Source organism: Mastacembelus armatus, chromosome 17, assembly GCF_900324485.2.
Source record: "Mastacembelus armatus chromosome 17, fMasArm1.2, whole genome shotgun sequence".
NCBI classification, from domain to species: domain Eukaryota; kingdom Metazoa; phylum Chordata; class Actinopteri; order Synbranchiformes; family Mastacembelidae; genus Mastacembelus; species Mastacembelus armatus.
The window spans coordinates 20,170,335-20,191,603 of NC_046649.1; the positions used below are offsets into that span (position 1 = coordinate 20,170,335).

At 38.5% G+C, this 21,269-nt stretch overlaps 2 protein-coding genes across 6 annotated transcripts; both read right to left on the reverse strand.

Annotated features, from left to right (window-relative positions):
* Positions 1 to 36: 36 nt before the first annotated feature.
* On the reverse strand, positions 37 to 6,007 carry LOC113134721 (putative ferric-chelate reductase 1). The gene is made up of 7 exons (XM_026314214.1): positions 5,872 to 6,007; positions 5,418 to 5,521; positions 4,676 to 4,861; positions 2,864 to 2,938; positions 2,295 to 2,418; positions 1,612 to 1,941; positions 37 to 348 (listed from the first exon to the last, which is right to left on the reverse strand). Exons 2-7 carry the CDS (start codon positions 5,517 to 5,519, stop codon positions 296 to 298), a joined length of 870 nt encoding a protein of 289 aa, XP_026169999.1. The 5' UTR covers positions 5,520 to 5,521; positions 5,872 to 6,007; the 3' UTR covers positions 37 to 295.
* A 3,588-nt stretch (positions 6,008 to 9,595) lies between these two features.
* On the reverse strand, positions 9,596 to 21,169 carry LOC113134833 (myosin-8-like). Of its 5 annotated transcripts, none has more exons than XM_026314366.2 (26): positions 20,954 to 21,169; positions 20,332 to 20,596; positions 18,732 to 18,778; positions 18,481 to 18,543; positions 18,190 to 18,246; positions 17,703 to 17,777; positions 17,175 to 17,207; positions 16,980 to 17,051; positions 16,784 to 16,846; positions 16,601 to 16,672; positions 15,957 to 16,016; positions 15,794 to 15,868; positions 15,647 to 15,718; positions 15,335 to 15,400; positions 15,084 to 15,155; positions 14,915 to 14,986; positions 14,701 to 14,763; positions 14,421 to 14,480; positions 14,137 to 14,208; positions 13,949 to 14,011; positions 13,765 to 13,827; positions 13,192 to 13,266; positions 13,042 to 13,081; positions 12,802 to 12,853; positions 11,660 to 12,074; positions 9,596 to 11,408 (listed from the first exon to the last, which is right to left on the reverse strand). In XM_026314366.2, exons 3-26 carry the CDS (start codon positions 18,771 to 18,773, stop codon positions 9,756 to 9,758), a joined length of 3,450 nt encoding a protein of 1,149 aa, XP_026170151.1. In that variant the 5' UTR covers positions 18,774 to 18,778; positions 20,332 to 20,596; positions 20,954 to 21,169; the 3' UTR covers positions 9,596 to 9,755. The 5 variants fall into 5 exon arrangements, with proteins under 5 accessions (XP_026170151.1, XP_026170149.1, XP_026170152.1 ...); XM_026314364.2 differs by having other exon boundaries at positions 14,137 to 14,220; XM_026314367.1 differs by lacking the exon at positions 17,703 to 17,777 and having other exon boundaries at positions 14,137 to 14,220; positions 20,954 to 21,168.
* Positions 21,170 to 21,269: the final 100 nt, after the last annotated feature.

Below are 21,269 nucleotides of genomic sequence, written 5' to 3' on the forward strand. Positions count from 1 at the left end.
TAAGCATTGATTTTGCCCTCTTCAGCAAAGGTACAGCCATTTCACGTTCACATTAAACAACATTCCTCTTAAATGCACAGTGTCCAAGTCTATAAATTTGTACTTGCAGTCAAATTACAAGACTTTTTCTAGCATTCACTTGTAGCTGGAGCTTAAGCTCAAAGTACACTGCAAGTAAAAAAAAAAAAGTGCAAAGACAATTTAAAGTTGTAAATTTCAATTAAGCAGAATTGATACAAGATTGGTAAAGGATCCTCTTTGTGTCAGACAGACCACAGCTTCCCTCTTCGCTTTTTCAGGTTCTCTGCAGGGCGGCCAGTGTTACGACACTCAGTAGCAGAAGCAAAGCTGGCAGGGAAAGACAGACTGTTTAGTCGATTTACTTTCACATGTGGCTTTGACATTCCTGCCTTAAAGATATTAATTTCAGATGAAAGCTAAAACAACTTTATCATTCGACTTCTTTTTTGCAGCTGTGTTATTTGCTGGTAAGAGCTGTGCACTCGGTAGCTTTCACAGAAGGACTAGAAGACCTAATTTAAAGCAGAGTCAATATTCTATCATTATCCACTACTGTTGGAAACTTTATTCTTCATGTTAAACTCCATGCTTGCCTACATTTCCTCCATAATTAATACCAATTGCTTTTTTTTCCCCCCAGGAACTTTCCTGTAAATTCACCAACTGCATATCAGCTTCTTTCTCTTATGTTTAGGAAACAACAGGACTAGTAAAATAAATATTGTCTCCCTCAAAGCTTTGAGCTGATATTCAGCTGTAAATTACAACGGCCTACATCATGTGACAGTAATAAGGGAAATGGAGGAAGAGTTATTTGTTACAGTCATATCATTGTGTTAAACAACATAAGCAAAAAATAATTAGGGAAAGTGAAAAATAGTTCATGAACAGACATCAATATCCATCCAAGTTTCTTAGCAACACCTAACTTATTAGACAGTAAAAGTACCACACTAAGTCACTTCAACAAGTTCAGTAAATCAGAAATAGGTCATTAAGTATAACTGGCTGAACTAGTAACATTTTATAGCCCGGGGTGTGTTTGTGTGTTGATCATATCGGTTTAAACACAAAATAAAGAAATGCCACTACAACTCAAGAAATACACAGAATAAACATCAATGAATTATATATTCACTAAAGAATCTATAAAGTTAAGTCAGAAATTCATAAGAACTCTGATGGATATTGACATTAGTATAAAAACTCAAATAAGCATATACTTAACTATAGCATCTAACAATTTCTCCACTTCCCATATAAGTAGTACAAAATTGCTAAGGCCTTCTTTGAAAACATTGCAATAACTAGTAGAACAATGGAGCCACCATGAAGCTGATTATCAGTTTTAAGTTTTTGTGGAAGGCTTACTTACTCTAAACTGTGCGTTTGCTTTAATCACACTATCTGATTTAAGCTATTTTTGGTCAATTGGTCAAACTGTGCATGTACAATAGAAATATTAAATCTGTAATTAATTGTTATACTGTATCTCAGTCCAAAGCCTCAAATGTGTTAAATTAAGACATTACATCCTTGTGGACTGAACATTGTAAGACCTCAAATGTAAATAAGGAACAGCATATTTACAGTGAGGGTGGAGAGTCGTGCTGGCTGCTGTTGTCATAGTATGGGGCTTCATCGTTGTGGGTGCTGTCATGTTGCCTGTCATGTTGCCTGGCACCATCATTGTGGGTGCTGTCGTCATATTGTGGGGCATCATCATTGTGGGTGCTGTCGTCATATTGTGGGGCATCATCATGGGCGCTGTCGTCATATTGTGGGGCATCATCATGGGCGCTGTCGTCATATTGTGGGGCATCATCATGGGCGCTGTCGTCATATTGTGGGGCATCATTGTTGTGGGTGCTGTCGTGGTGGTGCCCAGGTTGGTGACATTAAAAACATTGGTGAAACTACCTGAAGAATAAAATCAGGGTAAGATGACATTGTCCTCACTGACAGCTGTGTGCATGTATAATAGAAAGTCACACTGAAATTGCAATTCACTGATCACGTTACACCTGGAATATAATATAAACCCTGTGTATCTCCAGAGAAGAAGCCTATACAGTGATAATATTTCTGGGTGATTCATATTTTTGCTAACAGGGTGAAAACAGTAATTGGCTCTGCATTTTTACCAGTAATCTGGGGTCAAATCTGTGGATTTCCAAGATTTAAACATAAATTAAGTAGAACTTAAAAAGAAAAAAAGAATCCAGTGTTCAGCATAATTATCATTTAGTTTTTGTGTCTGTAGATTCACTTACTATTGTTAAAACCTCTAGCAAACAGGAAGATGTCGAAGATGGTATCAGTGCTGACTGCATTGGAAACACTGAACTCACAGTAGATGGCATTGTTTTGTGCCAAGCCTCGGATATTTGTCACTGTCTGAAAATGAAATGTGACAAAACCTGAGATTATGTGAGTTACTTTAAGATGCAGTAAAAATGTTGAAATCAGATTCAAAAACACAACTTTGGCCAATTATTTTATACTTTTTATATATTCAACAACTGTATAAATCATGTTATCTGTTGAGGTTTTTGCTTCTTTTCAGCACTTAAAGACAAAAACATGCAGACACTTTAACATTACAAAGAAACTGGTGTTATTTTAGACTTTTGATTCTCCACAGCTGGTAACAGATTAAAGAGAAAATCCTGGATAAATGTGCAGTTAAACATAAATTCAGGGCATAATTTCTTTTAAATTATATTGAAATTACATTGTTTGCAAGTTAGTTTTATACTGCTTGAATTTGTGACAGCTGGAACTGTCTGAAAAATTGAATTGTTTTGTTTGATTAAGCGTCTGAGTGAAGTTGAGGCCTCACCTTCAGTGATACACCGAAGAAAGTGATCATGTTGTTCAAGTAGTTTTGAGCACAGAGTAAACCCATGACAACACCCTAGGGAAAGAAAACGTGCAGAAAATTATTAGAATGTTTCCTTGCAGTCAAGACAATCACCAATTCCTACCCATGTTCATTTTGGCTTTTTTTTTTTTTTTTTTTTACAGTTAGTTTGTGTTTAGATGTAAACACTTATTAGTCATTTTCATCATTTATAGCTGTAGTCTAATTTTAATCGACGATAACTTATGTTTTCATTAACTATTATTCATTACTTTGAGTCAGTTTTCTTCCTAGTGGATCCCACAGGTGAGCCATTTCCTGATATTCCTTCTGTGCGCATCCCTTATCCAAGTCAATGACATGGACAGACGTCTTAAGTGTAGACTGACCATTTAGCCCAGGGGTCTCCGATTCCAGTCCTCAAGGTTCACTGTCTATCCCTGCCCTACCCACTGCTGATTACCGAATCAGAAACTGCAAGGGCAGGGATAGTTGGAAAACAAGCAGGACAGTGAACCTCGAGGACTGGAGTTGGAGACCCCTGATGTAGCTTATTTTGAATAAGATTAAATAAATTAAATAACATTCTAGTCTTATCAAAAAAAAAAAAAATCAATAATCAAATAATCAAATCAATAATATGATGAACTAGCTGAGACTGGAACATTTTTCAGCCTCTGTTTTTTTTTTGCACCTGTGATGACTGAAGTTTCCAGAACTATTGTGCATTATTTTTTGCTTCTGCTTCCCTGTTTTCATGTACTTCATGTTTTCATGTCATGCTCCCATAGAGCTCAAAAGTCTTACATTGCACAATGTTTCATTTAACAACACGATTTATATATTCTGGTTTGTTGTGTGCAGAATATTTTAATCGTATCTGCAGGTCTGGAGATGCCTTAACACTGAATTAAGACCAATTTTAAAAAATCTTAGAAGTTATTAAAAAATCTTAAATGTAACAAACCAAATCTTGTGCTTCCCAACAAGCCTAATTTTTCCCAAATTTGAAGGACATAATTGGTGTATTGTTTGTAGCCTGTAGGCATTCAGGCAGCTTTACCATCTGAATAAAGAACTTAAGTCCATAAAAGGGACATGGTTATTTCATATTTAATATATGTTTGTATTGTATTCCATACTCTATTTTACTAGTTTTATGTATTTTTTTGCTTACAGCTGTAACACCTAATTTCCCTGGCAGGAAAATAATAAAGAATTCTGTTATCTAATTAAGGTGGTCAAAAAAGACACAAAAATATAAATACAGAAGTCAGTTTGACTTCGCTGGGAACATGGATGTGGTTAAAGGTCACTGCATAACAAAAATGCTGCTGTCTATTGTATTTATTGTGAACATGGTGCAATATTTGCACCCAACACAATGCTGTATTTAATCTGTAAAAATACACTGTCTTGTTTGGGAAAGAGGGGGTGGTTCCTCTACAAAAGGACAAGCCCCTTGCAGGCCAAGTCGTTTGGACAACCCAGTCCCTGTTTCTTTTCCCCTATAAAAATATTTGGCACATGGGATGTTATAATTAAAAACTATTAATAATGGTGTCCATTTTGAAATACAGATAGTCTGCCTTTCAAAATGTACAAAAACTCCCATGGTAAAAGGAACATGACATTAAAGCTACAACTTCCTGTCCAAGACTGCATGAGCAATTGTCCAATGAGGCAAAAAGAAATTAGCTACCTATATTCTTCAAAAATAATACCTCTAGAATGAGTCATTTGTGTGTTTTGACATGAATATTAATAGTATGCTAGTTTTGTGTGTTTTACCTGAGACGTATTCAATCCCAGCCCAACAGCTCCCACTGAGTCTCCTCTGAGCTGGATGAAGAGATTGGTGCCATTTGAAATGACCAGAGATGTGAACAGACAGGTGACGTTTCCAGCAGGATCACATTTGCTTGGTTGTGCCGCGCACAGTTTAGTGACTCCACAGCCTTCCTGAGTGACGTTCACCTAACAGACACACAAACATTTACACACAGACACAAACGTAGGCATTTGATAGCTTCAGCAATTTACAGTTGCTCCCACTGAGCTAAATACTGGTCCCTGACTGGATTATGAAATTACTGGATAATGACTCATTGTGATAAAACCTCACCTAAGAATAATACTAAATAGGTTTCATTATCTTTCCTGTATGATGTTACTCTTGTAATTCTAACACTGATTTTGCAGTAAAAGGTCACAAACTTGTCAGTTTTGAGACTATATATTTGATACTTCACTATACAGATTGGCATTGTAGTACAATATAAACTATAAACCTGCTACATAAATTATTGTTTGACAGGTTAGTCTTCTAAATCCAGACTAAACTAATGCTGTTGAGGGTCAAAATTTAATTTGAGGATTTAACTGATGAGGTATTTTTACTATCAAGGCTAAAGTTGGAGGCAATTTTTCATTTTATTTTCAATTTGTAACTTGTTTTAGCAGTTAAGAATGTTGAAACAGTGAATAATCAAATATATATATATTTTTAATTTGAATGTCAATGAAAACCAACCTGTGTATCAGATTGCAGATCAGTTGCGTAGAACAGTTGAGCTGCTCCAGGTAGAACAACAACCATCAGTGCAGCGATCAGCAGGATCAATCCTTGCTCCATTCCTGAAGGGAAATACAAATACAGAAAGAGGGTAAATACATAAATACATACCATTTTGCATCATACATTATTTCAAGAAATCTTTTTAAACAGATAATCTTATTCAACATTTCTGAAACATTCATATAAGCAGCAAGCCTCTGCTGTAATCCTGTAAATAAAGACAGAGAATGTAACAAAAAAAAAAATATTGCTATTTACCTGACATTTGAGATAAAGCTAATTTTGAACTTTTCCCAACTTTTCTGTCTTTTAAATCACAGTTACCATTACTTCATATCCTAATTTAGTTTTCTTACAAAACAAAAATAGTTATACATGATAAATAGTAACAAAGATTTGAGAAACTCACCTGAGTTGTAAAAGTCAAATGCTGCGTTGAAAGAATGTTCTTTGTTGAGCTGTTTCTGCTCTTTTGAGCGCGTCTCATACGTGTGGAAATGTTAGGTCAGCAAATATCAGCACTTGGTGATGATGGTGATGTGGGAGGGAGGCTTTTAAGAACATCCTGTAGAGGGTGTAGCTTTGTGGAGGGAAAAAAAACACCACCTGACCGACTCCCTGCCCTCAGGTATGAATTTACTTCCCTAGTGATTGTGCAGTTTCTCTGAAAAGAGTCTGATCTTTGCTGAGCAGAAGTCAATTTGCCAAATGCGATTTGTTGACCTGACAAATTACTTTTATTAAAAACTTACGGTTTACTTTACTTTAGTGAGCAGGATTACTATTGCAACAACACATCATCAGTAGGGTAAAACTAACCTGTCTCGCGACGGTTTACTTCAGAGTTTGGATTAATGAACATGACCTTATTCAGCTGTTCCCTCAATTCATACATTAAGAAATATCTAAATACGTACTAGATCATTTTGTTATATAAGTTATGAATCTACTTTTATATAAACACACAAAGGGCATAACACTGTATTTTAAGCCTCGATATTTAGCATTTTATATAATTCACTCAATTTTCATGCACCTATTAAAAGAAGGGGTAGAGTAAATGATGACAATGGTGTTTCATGGGAGAAGATGCATTGTTGGATGGCACTGAGAGAGGTGTAGTTTTTTAATGAATATTTAGAGGAAGATTTAGATGTTGATGCTCACAGAATATATGAATTCCTTTTGTTAGCGACGCAAACACAATGCCTGCTAGGGGCATGAAACAGTTTCAAACACTTTAAGGCTCCTGAACACACTAAGCCACATAGTCACACAGTTGACTGATATGTTACTGAGAATGTTTACCTTTATAAAAACAAACAAAAGCATTTTAAGTCACGTAATAGTTAGCTTAGCATCGACAGAGCATGATTAACTCACTTACTGTATTGTTCAAAATGTTCATAGCAGTAATATATTGCAAGGTACTGTGTACTTATGAAATGTTACTTTTGGCATTTCTTTGATTAGCACATCCAAAAGCAGCACAAAAGTGTGGTGTTTACTACTATTTGACATAGACTCAAGGGCCACGCTGCCCCAGGCAATTTACTGGCAGGTGAGACGCATCTCAGAAGCCCCGATGTGGTGTTGTGTCAAACTTCATTCCATCAGGATCAGTTTTTCAAAGTGAAAGTCTGCTTGATTGCTTATCAATTCTGCCACATGTAGAGCACATACAGAGAATTGAAATTTCGTTACCCTCACACTCTAACTCTAAAAACTAAATTAAGCAATATAAAAAAAACAAACAGGGCATGCAAAATAAGCTAAGTTAACAATGGTAAAAAGAAACAAAGTAAAATAATGAGCACATAGCAGCTTAGAGTATGAAAGCAGTGCAATATATAAACAGTACAGCTGGCCCTCAAGCTTCAATTATAAGTAGTGGCAGGAAGAGGCCACAGATATATACGATTAGATGCTACTGTTGTTTCAAATTCATTTCAGTTCAGGATGTGGTTCCACCCTGGTAAAACTTTGGCTTAAAATGATAAAGACTGACAAGCTCATTTAATTGTACTACCATCCATTATACCCATCTTGTTTTAGTGAAGCTTTGTTTCCAGCAATGGCCAGAGATGGAGCTGTGGTATCAGGTCACCAAATTATTGACAGACACCCGACTAAAATTATGACATACAACTATATTTTTATATAAAATAAGTTATTTACCTATTCACAACAAAATATTGCAAATGTCGAGTGGGCGTGGTCTGACGGACTGCTGGCCTGTTATGGACCCCAGAGAGTCGTTCAGGTATTTTTACACACACACACAGATACACACACTCTAACTTCATGTACAACCGAAACTATCCATCAACACTAAGGGATTAACTACGAAAAACTAGAGTTAGAACAGCAATTAAAACCGAACACAATTGGAACATTACCCAGCAACACGTTCAGAAAGTCCGTAACAGTCACCGACTCTCCCAGCAGGCCACGTCCAGTTTAAATCGCCATTAAAGGACCACAACATCTTAAACACAACAGTAAAAACTAGTGAGATCTAACATTAGCTATGCCTCAATCCGAACTAACCCACTGTGTTTTAATTCTCCTGGCTCCGCAGCTATCCTTACATTATAATTCACAACAAAATCACAAAGTAGCTGACTGTTTACAGGGACCTACTTTAACTTGACACAGGTGGCTCCATGCTAACGTTAGCTAACCAGCTGGGATAAACCATCACAAACAATGGCTGCCTCTGTGGAGGTAATGTTGGTCAGTCCAGACTGAATACATCTCGGATGCATTGCTATGAAATTGAAGGCCAAATGATGTATCCTAATGACTCTGTGATGCCCAAACTTTCTTCTAAATTTCACATTTATATATGAGTCAAATGTTTCGAGAACTATTTCAGAACTTCAGTACAGATATTCATACCTGCAGAACAAACTACATTCCCATCAGCCTTACCTGCTTTACATGAGCTGCCAAAAACATGGAGACAATAGAGACCCTGTTCTCGATAGATTTTTTTTCTTATTGTAAAGTCTTGTGAACACCTCTTCCTCATTCACCTGTGACTTCATGTGAATTGTGAATCCGCAGAAAATACAATGCCTTCCTAGAAAACATTTAGCATATCCTTCTATCCATTATATTTTATCAAATATCACTGTTTATAAAAGAAACTTCAAAACCTATGCAATATAAGTACACACAGCTATACGAAAGTAAGTATATAAGATCTCTCTATTCTTAGTTATTAAAATCCTCTGCTTTGACTAAAATTTTGGTCTAATATACAGATGAATGAGAGGCCAGACTTTTAATGTCAAACTCTGCACATACTGTAACTCATAGTGGTACAAGGTAAAGCTCAATCATCTGAATATGATAGTAATTGTTGTTTTTCCATTAAGGTCATTTTCTTAGAGGCTATTCTTTAACCCTGGATCCTTGGTATGCACTTGTGTGAAGTAAAGCAGTGCTGCATTTACGAGTGTAGTGCGAGTGAAATGTAACTAGCACTTATATCTGTCAGATAGATGTAGTTAAGTAAATTTTATTAGTTACTTTCCACCACTGTAGATGAATTTGTAACATATTAAAGCTTCTAAAAGTTGTGTTACACAGGTCATTTTTGAATAGTTGACCTTGACTCCACTCCCGGTTTAACTCTCTGCTTCTACCTAGTGGTGATCAGCTATTACAGCACCAAGGAAAAGTCCCATCACCACTAATTTCTTTTTATTTGTATGTTTCTGTTTGGCATCTAAAAATTAGCATTAATTTGTACATAAAAACATGTATACTTTTATTGTAGGGAAACGAGTGACTGCTTCCACTTCCTGTAGTTTAAGAGTCCTCAAGGCAAATCACTGCTGCACGTGGAAAGTCAAAAAGACAAAAGACAGTGAATAATTTAAGTGTGGTTAAAAATGAACACATATCACAGCACAAAGTATCAATAATTAATTTGTTTGTAGAGTAAAAACCATCACTATTGAAAAGAAGAGTGAACAAAATTATCAGTCAGAAAAAACGGACAAAAGACAACGTGAACCACTGAATCATATTCCAGAAACTACAGGTATTTCTCACTAAATGTGCACTGTTACTTTTACTGTGATGATCTGAGTACTTACTTCAACACCCAGTGTACACAGTACTGTACAGATTTCCTGATTTATTTACATAAATAGTTGCAAAAACATTTTACACATTAAATATGTTCAAAAATACGTATTTACTGTGTATATGTACATAAGTAACAGGATCCCAACAGATGTAGCCATGTCCATATTAATCAATTGTCCTTATTAATCTCAACTAAATGTACAGTCCATCTCCCAGCACGGCGTTGGATCGTGGTCGAGCTCTTCCCTGGCTGTGTTCGTGGCCTCTGTCTTGTTTCCTCCTCCAACTCTCTCCTTCCTCTCTCCTCTTCCCCTTCTCTTCTTCCTTCTCCTCCTCAACTCCCATTGTCTCAAATCGTTTCCTCATCATCTCCACCCTGCTCCCTTGTTTCTCTCCTGCTCTCTCCCTCTGGTCACCAAGTGGGGCTGTCACTTTCCTGTGGTGACTCTGGTTTGACCCTTTCCTGTCTTCCCTGTCTTCTCTTTTCATCTCTCTCTTTGACTCTCTATTAGATTCCCAATCTCCTCTGCTTTTTACCGTCTCACCCCTCCAGTCCTTCATTGCTCTCTCCTCCTCCATACTCCTCCAATTTTCTATCTTGCTAGTGAGTCTCTGCAGGTGTTGGCTGCTGCTTTCTCTCTCTGCATCAATTTTTCTTATTTCACACTTGCTCCCTCTGTCTCTGTCTTCATCGCTCCGGCTGCTGTGCCTCCTCGTACTGTCACTTTCCACCTGCTTCTCTTTAGTCGGCCTTTTCCATTCAGGCTTCATCCTTCCTTCATCTGCTCTGCTGCTCTTCCTGCTTTGATTTTCTCTCTCGGCCTCGACTCTTTCTGAATTCAGCTTTTCACTTCTCTCATCACGTTTTACATTCCCTAATCTGCTCTTAACTTCCTCCTGTTCTTTTACATTCCGCACTTTTTCTTCCGACCTTCTGTCTGCACCAGTATCTTCTTTGGCCTTGTGTCGCTTGCTCTCATGTGTTTCTTTTCCAGCCTTTACTTGGTTTTCTGTTTCTTTGTCTTTGTTGCTTCCTTTCTGAAACTGTTCTTTCAAATCTTCTTTTGATTTGACACTTATCTGCTCTTTTTCCTCCTCATCAGGAAGCTTCTCTAATTTACACTCAGAGTTGCTCTCCACTTCGCCTTGTTTCTTCTTGCTTTCCTTCTCTTTGTTTGAAATATTTTCTCTCATTTGCTCCACCTTTTTCTTTGGATCTTCTTTTTGTTTCACATGCTTCTCTTTTTTCTCCATCTTATTTTTCTCATTCTGTGCCTTCTCCATCTCTCTAGTCTTCTTTTGATCCTCCTCAATTTTCTTGTCCAGTTTCTCCTCCAGGAGGTCCAGCTCCTGTTCCAGCTCAGCAAGCTTCTTTGGATCGGACTCAAAATCATCTTCAACCTGCACCTCCACCTCATCAATCTCTTCAAGCTCCTCCACCTCGATGCCATCCATGGTTTTCTGCAGCTGTGTCTTCACCTTGTTCAGCTCCAGTAGGCCGTCTTGAAGTTCTTTACACACCTCCCTAATCTTGGAGGCAAACTTAGTTTTAGCACCTTTGCGGAGCTTATGGGAATCTTTGGCAAGAAAGAAAATATCTAGAGCTAAGAAGAGAGCCGACATGACCCCTGTGGTGACGCTGACAACCTTGGCAGCTTTGGCTGCGCCGCCTGCAGCGCCCAATATCTGCACGGTGGTGATGATGGTGTTAGTGTTGATCATCAGGGCTTTCCCAGCACGGCCCCCCTCCTTCACCACATGCTTGATTTTGTGGTTCAAAGCCTTTTTGGCAGCACTTTCAGCATATTTCTCAAAGTCCCACTCCTGCAGTGTGTCCATACCTTCCTGCATAGGGCACACAGAAGAAAGAGGAAGGGTCAGTATTTCCTCAGAAACAAGATCTTTTTTCTAAGACTCAAGCTAAACTACTGGTCATCCAAAAATGACATGATGCTAATCATTCATATTTGTTAGATTATGATCTGATATTTATCCCTCTTAAAAATGAAATGTCTTGAGGGTGAAAAAAATCTTAAACCATAGATAACTGAAACATCCCTGAAAGGTTAATGCAAATTTCTCAAGTACAAACTCACCTGCACAAACTCCAAACAGTCTCTGATGTCTTTCATCTCGTCCTGGTAGCCCTGGATCATCTTTTCCACTTTCTTCCTGTCCATTTTAGAGTGAACCGTGTCTGTGATGTTGGCCGTCGCTGAGGTGATGCTGCCCGCTGTGGCCACACTGATGCCAACCGCCGTCACAATAATAGAGGTGCCAAAAGTGAAAGGTGCCAGAATGAGCCCTGTGATCGTAGCCACGCTGCCCACCACACTGGCCACCCCTCCACCCACAGCGGCCGTCACCGTTTTTTTGTGAAATTGATCCGCACTGTCGGCCAGAGACAAAAGCTCCAGGATGCGATGCTGTAAGGACGCCCCTCGCTGGTTGAAGAGCTGCACAAACAGACGGGCAGCCATGTAGACACGATCAGCCACCTCCTCCACCGCCCTGAACAGAGAGGTGAGAGCTCATCACTGAGTCTTTGTTAATTTTATAAAGAGCTGCTTTAAGGATAAGGCCTCATATTTTTCCCAGTGCAACTGTGTGGCTCACAGGTCTGTTTTCTAATAGTTTCTACAACAATGAACAATGTAGTCTGTGACACGCACCAATAAGCTAAACCAGGCTCTGGATTGACATATATTATGGTCAGGACAGGACATTCATTGTTAGTTCTAGTTTCTGTATAGAATTTGTGGAAAATAATACAGAGTTAGAAAATTGCAGCCTTATTCTTTAAGGCCTCACAAAGAACAATTTCTCTTAGGTAGAGCTGAAACAATTAGCTGATGTTATCTTTTAAGCAAAAAGGTTGCAGCTTCTCAAACGGCAATCAAATCAAACAATATAATACTGAATAAGACCAAATACATTTAATCCAGCTAAAAAACAACCCCAGAAACAACAGTGGAAGCAGCAACATAGCAGATTAATTGATACTGAACTAACGACTATGTGCAGCCCTACAGTAGCTACATGCATGTGTCCCAAATGAAAGGTGCCAGTGGACACACTAAAACATGAGCTCTAAAAATATTTACATTTGTCATCAAACACCCAAGTTGACAAACACAAAGAAATCAAATAATAAGCAAAACATTTAAAAAATCCCCAGAATGATATTTTGGGGAATATTTGAATGGAAGGTTGTTTAAAGAAAATAAAAGACGCTTACATTTCCTCATCCCTGACCTGGAAATTGGACGTCTCATTCCACTCTGCCCAACCTGAAACCAGCAGCAGAAATAACATTTTACAGATGCTGCAAACACATAAAAAAATGTTTTCATTCTAGTATTTAATGTTGATTTTTTTTCTTATTATGTCTTTTACATTACTACAAACACACACAGATCTATAACAAAGAAACAGTACTTATTTGTTTCAGGTTACAGGCGAAGGCTATAATACTGACCTACTACTGTGTTCCACCACTCCATCAGTTCATCGCTGTCCTGAAGCCAAAGGCCTTTATTAATGAAGGCTGATTTATGAGTTAAAAATAAGAATTAACATGTCACACACACACACACACACACACACACACACACACACACACACACACCTGCTCAGTTTGGAGAGGGTTGGTTTCAGTCGGGTAAGCTGCCATCTCCACAGGCTGCACCTCTACTGTGCTCTCCTGGAAACCAAACAATAACGCAACATTTGGCCTGTTTGCCAAATCTATTTAATGTTGTTCTTCATATGCAAAGAAAATTAAATGACACCAGTTTAATCAAACAACTCTAAAGATTTGCTGTAATTATACATTTTTCTGTTGTTGCTCTGAACCCATACTTCATATTGTCACCCAAAGACAGACTTCACCTGTTTATCACAGGCTTTTCATAAATAAAATGTCCTGTGTTCATAAATGACAGACTGATAAAACAAGACTTGAATAAAAAAGATAATAGCAAAATAAAACATTTTTAGGCACAAGATGTTTTTACTGTTTCTGTGCTGATCTTGTGATCAGCTGTTTACCTCTTCAGAAGCACCTTACAGTTCTCTGAATACAACTGACATGTTTTATATCAATATTGGATTGATGTTTAGAGAAGGTTGGCTGGAGGTTTGTAAACCCCACCAAAATAATAAACTGTTTACATCTACTGTGGAGTATCCCCATGCTAACCTGTGCTGGGTCCAGCTCCTGCAGCTCCACAGTCTCCTTCATTAAAGGCACCTGGTCTGAACTCTGTGAGAAGAAACAATCAGTGATAATAATAATGTCCAAAGCTGAAGGTTTGAACTGCAAAAGAGGACTCATTAACGTGTTTAATAAAGCTTTGTTTTTGTCATCAGGCAGCAGTAAATACCTGTGAAGACAGAGTGACCTTCGGTATATGGGGACGAGTTTTCTTAACTCGAAATGACACAATCTGAAAAAAATGACATTAAAGCCGAAGCATTTAGTGAAATATCTCTTATAATATACTTTGAGTCTTGCTCCTGCTGAGCTTCTTTCAAATCACTGTATGTTTTTTTAAAATAAAGAGCAACTCACACGTCTCTTTTTCTTGATGGTCCTCCTGTGTCTCAGCTCGCCTCCTTCTGGCGCCTCCACGTCTTCACTTCCCTGCACAGAAGACTGAAATATACTGTAAGAACTGTATAGTTTTACATAAACTGCATAGTTTTTACTGCACAGAAACAAGTCAGTGATCCAGGGGTTTCCTTGGGTCACCTAACTGGTAGACACTGCTCTCATTATGTCTTTATAAGTATAATTACAGTTCAATCTGATTTATTGTTGAGAATATCTTCCTCTCAGCACTGATAATACTGTACCTGTTTTTCCAAGGTTTTGGGAGGTGTCCTGAACATCCCAGCTAACCCGACTTTTTTCTCCTGTTTAAATATCAAACACAAATCATTAATATAAGTCACAAAGAAATCAAGTAAAGATCCAACAAACTACCAAACAGCAACACACATCCCAAAGATTCACCTTTGTGGAAGTAAAATGATGAACGCAGGAAAATTATATAAAAGCAGGTGCATGAATTACAACCAAGAATTGAAGCGGGTCTAACCTTAACCCTAACCCTAACAACACAGTGGCACTCACCTCTGCAGCATCTGTGAGGGACTCACAGCTGGCAGACAGGTCCTGGCTGTCGCTCAGAGGATGCTGGAGAATAAAGAACAATTTTACATTAGCAGGTTGATGAAGGTTATTTCTGAAGATTTTTACCACAATAGTATTAACTTCAAAATGTAAGTGAGAGCTTCCACAGATAAACAACAATACTGTTCACCTCAAAAGCTGTTTGTTTGCTCACCTTTGTAGTGACGGAGCGTGGAGCCGGTTTGGGCGACTTTTTGAAGATCCCTGCAAGTCCTCCAGTCTTTTCCTGAAACAGGTGAATGATTTGCACGTCACTAGTCAACAATCAAAGGCAGAAAAGAGAGAAACAGGCTGAGACTGTGCTGGTCAGACAACACTTATACCTTTGCTGTGGCTGCTTCTAATAGACTTTCCCAACTGGTAGATAATTTCTTATCCTCACCTGTGTTTGAATCCTGTATAGACACAACACAAAGCACAGTCAATACATCAGAATCTATATCTTTTAAGGGAGCCATTGTGTTCATTAATGAATTAGTTGTAGTGTCTAAATGTTTTAAAGGCCATTTAACATGGATAATTCAGACTAAAGTAATAAACAAGATGAAGACGTGAAAAAAGCCATTTTTCAAACCTCATCAAACAAGTTGTCAGAGCTGGCTGATCTTCTGAATATTCCAGCCAGGCCTCTTTTCTTCACCTGCAACACAAACTTTAGTTGCTTCTCCCAGCGGATGCAATCAAACACAAAGCATCAGAGTCTGCTCACACTGTTTTCAGCTATTCAGTGAGGTTCATTCACTACACAAATTCAACCCAACTTGGCAGCAGATTTTAATAACAGCTTCTCTGATGTAGCGCCCTCTGCTGGTTCTTAGGAGTCCTAAACATGTTGCTGAACATATTTTTCAGAAGTAAATGGCTTAAACTTGATTAAACTTCTCACCCTAGCTGTGTTACTCTCAAACAGGTCGTCGCTGCTGGCTGACAGCTCTTTCTGAGCTTCAGTGTCCTGAAACTGAAAAATCGCTGTATGAGTTGAGATAAACTGTGCAGGATTAAAAACTCTGCACAGCCAGGAACGAACACTTACTGGTGAATCTGTGCCTTCACTAGACTCTCTGTGAGTCTTTCTAAGGCGTCTGCTGAACAGCCCTCCACTTTTCTCCTGATGGACAAGATCAGTGTTTGAAGAATTCACATATCAAACTCTAATTTGTTGAAAAACCATGAATCATCTTTTTAAATTCACTGACCGGTTGGTTCTCAGGTGAAGTGTCATTGCCAGTTGACAGCTCATTGTCAGGAGACTCATCCTGTATGAAAATAAATGAATAATGGGCTTCAAAGTTGTGGCAAACATCACAATAACCAATATTTGATACTGTTATATCAACTATAAGTAGTAGTAGTAGTAGTAGTAGTAGAAAGCCAAGCTATCAGACAAAGCCTCCAGGTAAAGCTGTACCTAATGAATCTAATACTTTAATGCTAGAAAATGTTCTGAAACTTTGCACAGATCTGCATTAGTAGAAACACAGCAGAAGGCAGTCAGGTTACAACCTCATGAGAACTTCTGCACTTTGCATGCTCTTCACAGTGACTTGTGCAGACTCAGACATGTAGCAGCAGGAATTCAGACACATGCTGACATGTCGCAATAAGCCAATTACTCTAAAACTTGTTTATTTTGTGCTGTGTTTCAGTGCAGCACATAAAATAATAAGTGCAAACTATTTACATGATTTTAAATATGCAAATTGACAACACATGTCATGTGTGTCCAAACATTTGACTGGCAGCATATGTGCTCTCTAAAATATTCACAACGTGAACCCTGGACTTTAAAGCTAAATTGTCTACAATTAGTAGAAACATTTCTGCACCGGTCACATATTACCTGCCCAGGTGTTCCCACTCCAGGAATCTTGGGAGATTTTCGGAAAATGCCGCTGAAAAATCCTCCTTTTTCCTGATGACATCAGTTAATGAAATCACACCGTCAGTGCCCGTTACATAAAGAAAATAAGGACGACGCTGCATCACACTCCTGCTGCTGCACTGATCAGTCCTTCGAGCTCACCTTTGAGTTTTCTGTCACATGATCATCACTGCTGGACCGGTCACTGTGCAGAGACAGACGGACCTGAAACACAGAATGAATGAGTTTAACATGATTATCAGGCCACAGGAATAAACTACTGACATTTTTTGTTTGAGGAGCTGAATCTGCACATTTCTGTCACAGCACAGCAACGACATGTTGGAGCTGTTTTCACCTCGTCAGTCTGAGCAGCTTCTGCAGGTTTCTGCGACTTCTTGAGCAGCCCGCCGAACATTCCCCCTGTTTCCTGAAACAGACGCAGGTTATGTTCACACTCGGTACAGTTGAGCTTTTAGTCAAGGTCAGGTCAGAGACAGGACTTTTTGTAGAGTAAACGTAATGACAGCTACTGTAAAACAAAGCTGCTCACCTTGTTTTCAGACAGCAGCTCATTCACACTGTCCTGAAATACATCAAATAGGATATAGTATTTTAATCAGAGGAGAGAAACTAAATGATGTCTAAATCAAAGTTTTCAGATGTATCCATCAACTTTACGTTTTGTTGAATATTACTGCTTAACAAGCTAAATATTAAGAGAAACATTTCAGTTTTTGTTTTTTTTTGTTTTTCTCTCCACCTCAAAGTACATGATGATTATATATACACATCAACATATAAACTTCAGTCCCAGTTATTAATGCACCCAACAATAAATCACTGCACCAGGTAAATGAATGAATTAGCTGCAGGTGAAAATAGCAAAAATGTATTTATTTATTTATTTATTATCTCCATGTTTATACAATTTACACATTATTGACTCAGATTTTGAAGAACAGCTTATCAGAAAACAACTGCCAGAAATTAAATTTTACACAATAGAGCTCTGGAGCTCTGAGGAAGAAGAGTAAGGATGTTGACTCAGGTGTGTAAAAACGAGGTCGTGTTTCTGTACCTGTGTGTCCTCACTCTGTACCTGCCTGCATTGGCTGTATGTGGGTGAGGGGTTCAGATCCTGCACAAACACACACTAAACACCCGGGGCAACAAAAACAACAGGAAGGAAACATAAAGGAAACATAAAACCCTGAGTGGCTTAGCTGATCTTTACTATAAACTGTTCCTGTACTAAACTGCAAATGTTCCAGAGTCACTTTACAAGTTTTTCTGAACATTAACAAACACACATTAATATAATTCTCAAGAATGAACTGGGAAACATTTCCTGTGTTTCCTATGTGGAAGTTTGACTCCTCACTGTGTCGTTGTTTATTATGGTTTTCATTGAGACTGTTTCTCTGTCGAGATGAGAGATGGGACAAGGTAATAATGCAGATTGTTGTTTAGACGAGGATCCGCAGGGATTTTCCCGTGTCAGTGTCACTGTAAAAACAGGCTATTTAATTAAACAACGCAATTAAAAACACACACGTAGTAAATACCTCATTGTTTGTTGTTGCTGCTGCTCTTTTCAGTAGATTTTGTGTCTGACACAGTTCCTGGGCACGAAACACAAATGTGGTTAGGCTCCCGCAAAATACTTTACCCACATATCTGCTCAGTGGAATATTTTCAGAAAAAGACATTTCAGGAAGTACATTCATAAGACCCTCAGGGCAACAGCACTGGTCCAAAAAAAAGATCAGCTGTGTCTTCCCAGTCTCCTGCTGGTCGTATATTTGATGTTCTGTGCACATAAGCCATCAAGATGATCAGATTAAAGCTGGACTCACAGTGTCTGTAGGTCGGTGAGGCACCACAGGTCTCTCCAGTGTCTCTGGGTTATTTCGTTTTATCTGTAATCATCATTTCAGATGTAATTGTAAGTGTGTAACCTTTTCTTAAAAGCCTCAAGTCCAGCAAACAATGTGGATACACTATATAATCAGCTACAGCACCGTGTGTCTGACTCTTTGGAAGTTGTTTTTATACTGTACAGTGTGAGTGGAGAGCATTCAGTCTGTTAGAATATAAATGTACTCACCTGTTTCTTTTTCACTCCTGGCTTCATCACACACTCCTCCATCCTGCCTGGGAGAGCAAAGAGATAAAGTGCTAGCTATCACTGGTTTGAGACTGGAGTGTTACAGCTTTAGAAACATAACAGGAAAGGCCCAGCTGTAATTAATGATATTAGTAATCACATCTGGCAGCTGTGAGTGAATAACTGCAGATTTAAAGGCTGCTCAGAATTACTATGTAGTAACGAAGTAAAGACACAGCTCTGGTTTGCTGGGACATCTAATGAGGAGCAAATCCAAACTTAATGTACTTTACTAATATGAGTTAAAACCTGTGGGTCGCCTGTTGGTCAAAATCTCTGCTCACCTATTTCAGAGCATCTTCAAATGCAGTTTTCTAATTAGTAGAATTTGGAGAATGTACCATAATACAAGTGGTGCCAGTGGAGCCATCAGCTAACAGGTTGGCTTCACAGCAGGTCACAGAATAATACATAATACCTGGAATCTTTAGTTCAGCACAGGATTTGTTGATAGTAAAAACATAAAATACATCTGGTCGAAACAAAGGTTAAACTGTCTTTGCCTCCCAATAAACAGGAGTCACATGTAGACATAGATTAAAGGTTCAGGAGAAAAACAGACAAAGACAGTGAAGCAAAAATGAACAAATAACTCAATGCAAGATTGAATCAACTGTGAAATAAAGATGCTTCTTGTCTTTACACCACTGCAGGAGCAGAGAGAACCAATTCACTCCAGTTGGTCTGAGTCACTCATTTAATCTCAGTCTATTGTATGAATATATGTGTGACCAACCGGCAACTGAGCCCTTCAAGGACTCACTTATATGTAGTTTCTATTTACTCTGACTCAAGTCTGCAAAGCAGTGTAAGCAAATCTATAAACCTCCAGGTGGCAGTTTAATATTTAGACCAAACAAAAGCTAATGCACTACGGCCCAACATAAGTGTTCCTTCATATAGGTGATAATTTTCAGCCTGTACTTTGTGTGGATGTACTACTGTACTACTGACTACTATACTACTGTACACTGATGTTAAAGTACATTTTTCTATTTCTAGAATTTTATAGATCAAAATATTAACGAACTGGGAAATAATTGATAGTTTCATCCACGAACTTCAACAGTAGCTACTTTATTTACAAGCAGATCATGTTCTGCTTACAAAATCTTTACCTCTTCAGTGTCAGTTATCAGCAGTATGCAGTACACTGAGAAGTAATGGAGTATAATAAGGTACAAAAATGGTATTTCACAAGTAAAAGTGGCTCAAACTGTACAATACTTTAGTACAGCTCAAGCATTTTTATGTTTGAACTAATTACAGCCAATACAGCTTCTCCTGCAGCAGGTACTGCAGTAGTAAAGTATTACTACAGGAACCCATACACGTTTCAATATGAGTTAGAGTATGAACCATATAGAGAAGTACTACAATACACATTTCCTAAATCTGTAATCTCGTGTGTTTAAGTCAGCAGTGCTCTGATTTACTGATTATAAGACTAAATGCTCAAACTGTCCACTCGGTATTTCAACACTCAGGAACTTGTCAGTCGGAGCAGTTTCACCTACAGAAGGTCTGAAGAGACACTTACCATCCAGTTTGTGCCAATAATACTGTCAGGGTGGACCGACGGCTCCTTCACTGACATCACATTCCCTGCGGTTCGTAAAACTTCATCACATCCGCACATCTGCATGAGACGTTCAAGAGCTCCTCCAAAGCTCCGAAAGCCCAGTTGCAACACCACGTCAGTCGAGAGCTTTGTTTAATCGGTATGTGACGTGCTGGATTCATCTCTAGCGTATATAATGTTTTCTTCACATGGTTGTCTGCACACTGTCTGTCATTTCATTTTCCTGAGGAACAAGGACAAGTAAAAACATTAAGCAGGGAACTCCCATTAGGTCATGTGGTCAAAAAAAATAAAAATCCCACATTATACAAGTCCCCACTTCCTTTGTTACATATTTGTGCGCCACACAGGAGGAGCTGGGCGTTTTCTCTGGGTTAAAGATAAAGTCTATGAGAACATTTAAAGTTGATAACAGTCTGGTTATAATTATGAGACTTCATTTTTTCATACTCTTTACTAACTCTGCTGCAACAACATTACACACCTTGTCACACCCATTGATATGGACTTGTAGTTTCTGTTAGATATGAGGGCCTGAAACCGTTTGGCCCTACTGGCTTTGTGGTGGCTGTGGACTCACCTGGGAGTGGGCGTGGCCAGCTTGAGGTGTACCTGTGTCTGCGGGCTAGAAAGAAAAGCGTGTCCCTGCCTCTTGTTCCCAGTCAGTGTGAGTGAGTCATCAATTTCACAAGTATCAACAACATGTAAATCCAAATGTGATGGGAGCAGTTAAAGAGCTGAAATTACAACACTGGCTAGTGGAAATTTACTGTCTGCAGCTGAACTTAGATCTGGGAAACACTGAAGGCATGGGACTAAATAGTTCCTGGTCGATCCCACAGCCTGAGAAATGTTTTTACTGTAACTAATCACAGGTTGGACGTGGTCACATGGTT